Source organism: Trachymyrmex cornetzi, unplaced genomic scaffold (genome assembly GCF_001594075.2).
Source record: "Trachymyrmex cornetzi isolate Tcor2-1 unplaced genomic scaffold, Tcor1.1 scaffold203, whole genome shotgun sequence".
NCBI lineage: Eukaryota > Metazoa > Arthropoda > Insecta > Hymenoptera > Formicidae > Trachymyrmex > Trachymyrmex cornetzi.
The window spans coordinates 61554-70019 of NW_017296669.1; the positions used below are offsets into that span (position 1 = coordinate 61554).

The 8466-nt window shown below is 31.9% G+C and overlaps 1 protein-coding gene across 1 annotated transcript in view; it reads right to left on the bottom strand.

Moving 5' to 3' along the window:
* The window catches only part of LOC108759708 (uncharacterized), an 11937-nt gene extending 6838 nt beyond the window's left edge, over positions 1-5099 (bottom strand). Inside the window, exons 1-2 of the mRNA XM_018505274.1 lie at positions 4686-5099; positions 4220-4521 (exon numbers count right to left, since the gene is read on the bottom strand). Of these exons, the coding sequence (XP_018360776.1) occupies positions 4220-4521; positions 4686-4955 (572 nt within the window). The 5' untranslated portion in view covers positions 4956-5099. The remainder of the gene's footprint in view (positions 1-4219; positions 4522-4685) is intronic.
* Between the last annotated feature and the right edge of the window lie 3367 nt (positions 5100-8466).

Genomic DNA, 8466 nt, shown 5'->3' on the forward strand with positions numbered 1-8466 from the left:
GGCGCCCATTATCGATACCGAAACTGTACCGAACGGAACGGGTGAAACTCGTGCGATTTGGCGACGCGCTTTTGTAAGTATTTAATACTGCATGGCATATATAATCGCAATGAACTCAACTCCGTAATATTTATCGATCACACATTATACGTAAATACGTAAATACATACGGCGTTTCTGCAATCTGCGCGACAGTAATCAATGGTAATTCGCTGTGCTGCGTCTGCGCCATCTCGCCGGCGAAATTCATTCGACTGACACAAAGGCATAGAGAATGGACTGCACGATCCGTATCTAAGTAGTGTATCAAATGTGGTCGATAATAATGAGAGAGAGGGACCGTGGGAGACGGCCAATCCCCCTCTCATTCTCTCCCCCATTACATCGTTGAATGGAAAGAGATAGAAATGGCCGTCTGCCACGGTCCCTCTTTCATCCCTATCGACCATTTTGATATACTCGCGCAGTCCATTCTCTACGTTTTTGAGTGATAGTGACATTCGTGCCGCGCCGCAGGCGCAGAAGTCGACCAAACTCGGCGCACGTCGACATATTTTCGAATATATCGCAAGCTGGTACTGTGATCCTTTATGTTGGATCGGAAATCCAAACAGGTGAATCTCTTAAGAATATCGCATGCGTATACTCTGCGAATGTATCTCTTCGATGATTCGATGATCATTCGTTCGCATCATAATATCGTGTCTAAAATGCGCGAATAAACTGTCAAAAAATAACTTTCAAAACGCCCAAAATTGTACAATTACAGATCACCGGAACTTGGTGAAAGATCATCGCGAAAAAATAAAAGTCTTTTAAAACTTAAAATTTGGATTTGGCTGTTTTTCAAAAACTTTTCTTTACGGTTCTATATTTTAACAATTAATAATCAGGTTTGGCTTCAAAATTGCGTCACTAATTGGTCAAGAAAAATCATAAGAAAAGTTTTAAAAAAGCATTTTGTAGGTAAAACTGTCTACTTTATTATACGACTTATTGTAAATTTTTCGAACAAAAATTTTTAACCAAGGTACAGATTGTTGAATGTATATTTTGTGGAACGTAACAATATTAATCTTTGTTAAGATACAATATTGTAAAGATAGCAATTTTTTGAAAAACGGCTAAAAGCGTGTTAAAGTGTAAGTTCTAAGCTTTAAAATTCCTTTTTTATTTTTTTATCTTTAATGATTTTTCACGTGTTTCGGTGATCTGATAATTGTGCAATTTTGAGCGTTTTGAAAGTGTTTCCTATTTTTTATTGAATATTGTATATGCAATATATTTAATAGATTATACGCGTCTGCATACTTTTTATTATGTTACGTGTAATGTAAAATATACAATAGATTACATTTATTCACATTTAATATATTTACAACATAATATATTTACTAACCAAACATAAAAGATCTATTTGTTAAATATAATTTTATAAGTTTGTTAATAAATATTTAATATTTGAAAATAATTTAATATTGATACTACATTTGATATGAAAAGGATATAAACACGCAGATTAAAATGTGCGTTTTAATGCAGATAAAAATGATTGATGATAAAAATTATCAAGTAAAATTGATATAAGAATAATTTTTATTTTATATATATATTTATTTTAAAAATATTTGATGTAATATCTCCCAATTAAAAATTACATGTAATTTTATATGCGATTAGGAATTAATTATATTATACTTAACTAAAGTAACTCTCTCTTTAGTTATTGTCCTCTTTGAGACGATCACTTTTGATACTGATTGTGAGACAGAATATAAAATTGACGATAAAAAGATGAATATATTTTCTTGATTATTACCATGCAAATCAAGGATAACAGAAAAGTTACATTGTTTAAGAAAATGTAACTTTTTTTAATAAAAATATCACAGATAACGCATTCAGTAAATTTTATTTTATCGTCCGATTATACGATATTATATTACTTAATTTATTTCCTAATTTAAAAAATAATAAAAAAATGTAATCGTTTTATATGTACTTATTTTTTGATGGCTGTTCAATGAGTATAAACTGCACAATGTTGTTAAAACATAAAACTGTAAACGTTTCAGGGTGTATTAAATCCTTTAATCAAGTACTTAACTTTTCTGTATAACGAAATACTTAGTTGTAAAGGGATTAGTAAATAGTAAAAAATTAAAAAAAATGACAATTCGAGTTTTATCACCGTGCAACGATATATACGATACGTAATCTTATGCAACGTATAAACATACTTTTCTGGATTTTAATTGTTATTCCAACCACGTAATATATTCACTTTCTTCGATATGCCACGTGTCACAGAATTAAATACGTGATTTATCTAAACCATCATGTAAATAGTGTCAGATAGCACTTTAATAGAACTTCTCACAGCTCTATTCATAGAAACATAGTATAATATATTGCGTTGAGAGTTGCGTTTAAAGCATATAATCAAAATAAATGCTACTGATAAACGTAAAAGACAAAATTTTTTAAATTTTAATCAACGAGGTGTTAACGTCGTTTAATTTTTTTGAGTAAGTCGTTTGAATTTATTGTTCAATCAACTTCGTTAAATAATATTCTCTAGCAAAGACACGATAAATTGAAAATTTTACATTACATTAATTATTTTTATATATTTTTTAAATATCGTTAGTAATATACCGTATACCTATGTTGTGAATTCGCTACAAAGAGTGTTATGATCCTTCTTTTACAGGGAAATATGCTAACAAATGCAGGCGCGCTTTGCTTGCCGATATACAATTTAATAGGTGCATTCAGTACTACTACAACCGCTCATTGAGCGCTTAATGAGCTCTTGCACCTATTTGGTTTATATTTTTGGAATCTATATCTATCGGAATATGCCAATTAGATACAAGAGCTTAGTGAGCGGTTGTATAGTACTGAATGCACCTAATTATTCCGATTCGTATGGAACAAGATTAAAATGAAATTCTATACTGATAACATTAACTTTTATTTTGGAAAATTTTAATAAAAACGAATTACTTTATTTTTAGCACGATTAAAAATTTTACATTACATTAATTATATTATGCGGAATCATTGTTTTTCTCCTTTTTAATTTTTTTTATAAAAGTTTATTAATAAAACAAAAGATAAAAAACTATAAAACAAAAAGAAATAGGATGCAAAATTCGCGCTCATACACGGAGAAAATTTTATATTAAGTTTTAATACAATTTTAAATTACACTTTACTATGTCTTGTATTTTCGATGGACTCTTACATGATTCCGATTTAACTTTTACTATTATTACTTTTATTAGTAATACTAATTTTTATCACGAAGTAATTATTTTGTTAAGCCATATTCTAACATGAAAACAGTTAATTTTTACTATGGTACGCAAACAAAATTTGCTAGGTATATTTGATTTTGTAATAAAAAATTTTTACTATGAAAAAGTGTAAAAATTACGTTATATTATTGTTTTTAAAAAAATAACTATAGCATTTAAACTCATAATTTACGTGGAGACCGCAGCTATTACCACATTATAGTAATTTTAAATATAAAATTTTCTCCGTGTATTGTATCGAACGTCGCTTTGATTAAACTAAATACTAAATGGTTCGTATATTTTATTCCATCCAAAACCTAAATTAAATATGTATATAGTTTTACTTGAGATTAATACAAATTGCGTAGAGTGTGTTAATACCGCAACAAGCCACATATATATGTATATATATAACAATTAAGACAAAAATTCGTACAAAAGGCTATAGGAGTCAACCTCTGGTTGTTAAAGTTTCGAGAAAATATTACATTAACAATACCATATAATTTCGTACGTTTCGACTCCTGTTTGAGTCATCTTCAGCAATATAACATTGATAAGTATAGCAATGAATGAATCGTAATCAAAACCTTCATATTCTCTATTTCCAATGTGCGATTATTAGGACATTCATAAGATGAAATAGAGAATATGAAGATTTTGATTGCGATTCATTTATTGCCGTACTTATCAATGTTATATTGCTGAAGATGACTCAAACAGGAGTCGAAACGTACGAAATTATATGGTATTGTTAATGTAATATTTTATAATTAAATGAATTGCATTTGACTTGCGTGCCGTTATATTTTTATAAGCCGAAATTTACATAATTTTATTTTAACCGAAATAGTGAAATGTAAACATATACATATATAATGATATATGTATAAACAGTGAGTAAATATAATTACCTGTGCGACTGCATCCCTCCGATGATTTGAGCATAGATGAGAGGCGAGAGGCCAACAGCGATCGCATATATCCAAAAGACCGCGATGTATTTTTCTACGCTGCTGTGGGTGATGATGTTTTTGTATCGCAACGGTTGCGCCAACGAAGTCAAACGGTCCACCGCGATGGCCACGGTAACTAGGACACTCACACTACAGAGAGCGATCGCAATGCAATATGGCACGATGCAGAGAGCGGAAACGCCGTTTTCTGGTAAACCAGAGAGTTCCAGCTGTATCCCGACTGGCATAAACACGCCGATCTACCATAAATAAAAACGAGCAGATCATGCATTTATCACGGATCTAAATGAGGATGCGTTCGTAATTGATGCGAGCGAATAAGTATTCGGCGAATAAGACACATTTTTATTATAATACTTATACATTATACAAGAACGATACAAGTGATAAGTAAAAACCTTACCCCGAAATCGCTAATAGCCAACGAGACTAAAAGGCAATTAGAAGCAGTCCTGAGTCTTTTGTACTTGTAGAAGGCTGCTAGGATGATGGAGTTACCGGTAACGGTGATGGGCGAGAGAATGCACACTATGGAGATCGCCAGAATAACTGAGACCGGACTGATGTCCAATCGTGTGTCAATCTTGGTAACGGTGGGTATGAGGCCAGTTGTTAATTCCCCAGCAAAGGTAGTAGTGGATGATAGCGGCGTATCTGTGACGAGCGTTGACATTGTCACTCTCGTAGCAACAGAAGAATTCGCACTTATTCTCGCCTACACACTTTTCTTCGGGTTGAGTTTTTCTTAAGTTATATCCGCACTTTGCATCATACAGCCTTGCGTCATGACGCCAACGTCATCGAGATTGTCATGTCGCAGTCAGTAATATGGATCGACGATTGGCTGAACAAATTAAATTGCTAATTGCCTAACGCGATTAGCTGGTTAAAAAAAGTAAATAAAGCATTCTTTATAAGTAGATATCAATCATATATGTATCATATATGTTAACGATTCAGTTATCTCATCGGGACAACGAAATGTTTCAGCCAGAACACAATGGTCATAATCTTCGATTTTCGATTTTGCATTTTGGATTATCTTTGGAGGAAAATAACTTTCTGAGGCACTATCGTAATTTTCGTCTTGGGCAATCTTTTTACTTTATTGAAGAAGTTCTCGAAACTCGCAGCTAAAGTAATTGAACTTGATTATTGATCTGTTGAAAAATTATGAGCTGTCGTAACGTCAAGTTTTGTATCCATTGAGAAGCGGAAATGACTTGAATGTGGAAATACACATAATATTTGATTCATCCCTCGAATCTCTCTCTCTCTCTCTCTCTCTCTCTCTCTCTCTCTCCTTATTCCATTTAACTCTTCATTTTTCTTGCAATATTGTCTTATCCATTCGTTTCCTGAAACAAGCATATATTCAACGTTTCTAATTAATTATCCTTGAAACTGCAATATAAATCCGAATAAACTAAAGAAATATACATATATGTAACATGTAATGTACGTCGTAACTATATTATTAAATATTGAATCGGTCTCTTTTTATATACATTCTATTAGCTGATAAATAGCAAAGGTGTAAAAGATTGAAACAATTGGACTACCGTGATTATATTTTACTGCTTGTAATTGTTTGTAGAAGATGTAATGCAACGGGTGGCACCCAGTTGGACACGGCTCAATTGGACACGAGCCACTCACAGCGCTTGAAACTACAAAACTCCTAAGCACCGCGGTCGTTGTGATTGGTGGTGTCCAATCGAGCTGTGATCAATCGGGATCACCCCTAATGCAACCATACAGACAGGAACGGTTATGGAGAATGAGAATATTTTGCAAAAGCTTTCTGGACGTTTATTAATTATTACATATTAAAAATTTGTAGAATAATAGTATGAGGGTAAAAAGAGTCGGAAAAGAGAGTAAAACAAAAGTTAGAATCACAAAACTGTTTCAATTGCTACGAGATTATAGAATTATTCAAAAGTTCACAACTTTCAATGCATGATTTTTAAATAAATATTTTAATATATTATAATATATAATATAAGTGTTAAATAAACTTTTGAGTGACTTTTGCTTATATCATTATTTTAATTTATAATTAAATTTCATTGAATCATTGTGGCACATGTTTTCGTGACGATCGTCATAAAGTTGTTATGATAGTAATCATGAGTTAGAAATATTGATAGTTTTTTCCTAAATATGAGATTTGATCGCATATACTTGCAGCTAAACGAGGATGTTCGCCTCCTCATTTCCGTCTTTGTCACTAGTAAGATCTATCTACAATCTACGTCAATCGATTATTCGGTCAAGTGAGCGAAGGTTACCGTGAATCACCACCGTGAATAAATCGCGGTAAAGAGAATTTCCATCTCGTAAACGGGGGCTGCCGAGTAACGTGGATAGCGTGATACAGTAACGGATTTATACAACATATTAGTAGCTATAATGTGAAACTTAAGCTTCAGGCTTTATTAATTTACTTACACGTCACAAGAAAAAAGGATAGTCGCCTTTATAACATCTTGCTTAGGTATGTCTTGCCGAGTGTCTTCAAATATATTACTTCGGTAAGCTATTGTTTTATTCGTATCGATTTTAACAGATATGAAAAATGCAAAAGTAGATTGAATGCTCGTGGAGATTTATTTTTTCTCTCTTTCTTTAAAATGAAAGAACTATTTCTTTTTGCTTCGTGTATACATAACGTAGCTAAGTTATGAAACAGTATTTTCTCTGTTGAAAGCATCTTGCAAGTAATAAGACACTCAAAAGTTTTTTTTGCATTTTATGTTATTCAATTGCGTGAAATATAAAACAAAAACAGAGCAAAGAGAGGATACATTAACAATATATTGCTTTTTTTATCCTGTTATTTATTTTTCTGTATTATTTCCAAATTATTAAATTACTTAATGAGAAATTACAAATTAACAAAAAACTAATAAGTTTTTATAGACTCCTTAAATTAAAACAATTTAGAAAAAACATAAACATACGGTACAGGCAATAGGAGTCAACGCTGGTTATCAATTAGCGCAATTCTTCTTAATACTAAAAATATAAACCTTGACTTTGAACGTTTCCACTCATGGTTCGAGTCTTCATCAGCAATCTTTCCCCCTAGCGCAACGTTTGGAGTATTGTATAACAAAATAATATCTCCAACGTTTTTCCTCTCAAAATTAAACCGTTAATTGTTGTGAGGTAAGTCACATACTCACAAAGTTAGAAAATTGAGTGGCAATGAGAACTCAAGCTCACACAGTCGACGCTTCTACACTGAACAATGAATCTCTCTTATGAAACATTTTGTAACTCGTTAATATGTTAAAAATTATCGTCAAATTTTAAAATAATAACTGCGAAAACAATATGTGTCTTGTCATTTCGACAGTCGGTTAAATATTAAATTACTTATTGTATACGCCATTGTGTACTATAATTTCTATAATAATTTATTAAAATTTAAAAAAAGGAAAATCTAGTCTTTTTTTTGTGACTTTCTTCGAATGTGTACTTGATGTGTTAAATGATGCCCTATAGAAAATTACAAATAAATTTCATTTTTTACGGGAAAAGTTATTTTTTAATGTAAAAGAACAGGGTGTATCGACAGAAAAGAGAATTTAAGTAATGCGCGCACTTCTTTTTCTACCAACATTAATTTGAAACTCATAGAAACAATGCTAGAATGTTTTTCGGTTCACGTTTTGTATGTATGTACATGGAATCTGAAGTCAGTCTTCAAAATCGAAAATAAGTTGCGTTAAGCTGGAAACACGATAGACACAGGCAATAGGAACACTAAATAGGGAATAACGAGACGAGAATATAATATCGAATTTATATCCCAGAGTTCTGATTAAACGGCTCGTTATTATCTGTTCTCTGTTCTTATTGCCTGTGCTTACTGTGTTTCCAGCTTTAGAGCAATGAAAAGTGACGCGAGAAAATTTCGCGTCAGATTTCGAGAATGTGAAGCTCGTCACGCAATCCATTATATACTGGATAGATAGTCGGTTCGATCTTCGATAAAAGCAAATTGTCGGAAACCAGTTGTTTGTACAATCGACCTGTAAAGAAATTGCACTCCATGTCGCTTTTTTCAATTGCACTTATGATTTAATTGTGGCGTATGAAACGTTTAAATTAAGAGTGGGAAATATAATCATAAATATTACTTTGAATTTTGAGATATACAACTATATACAATA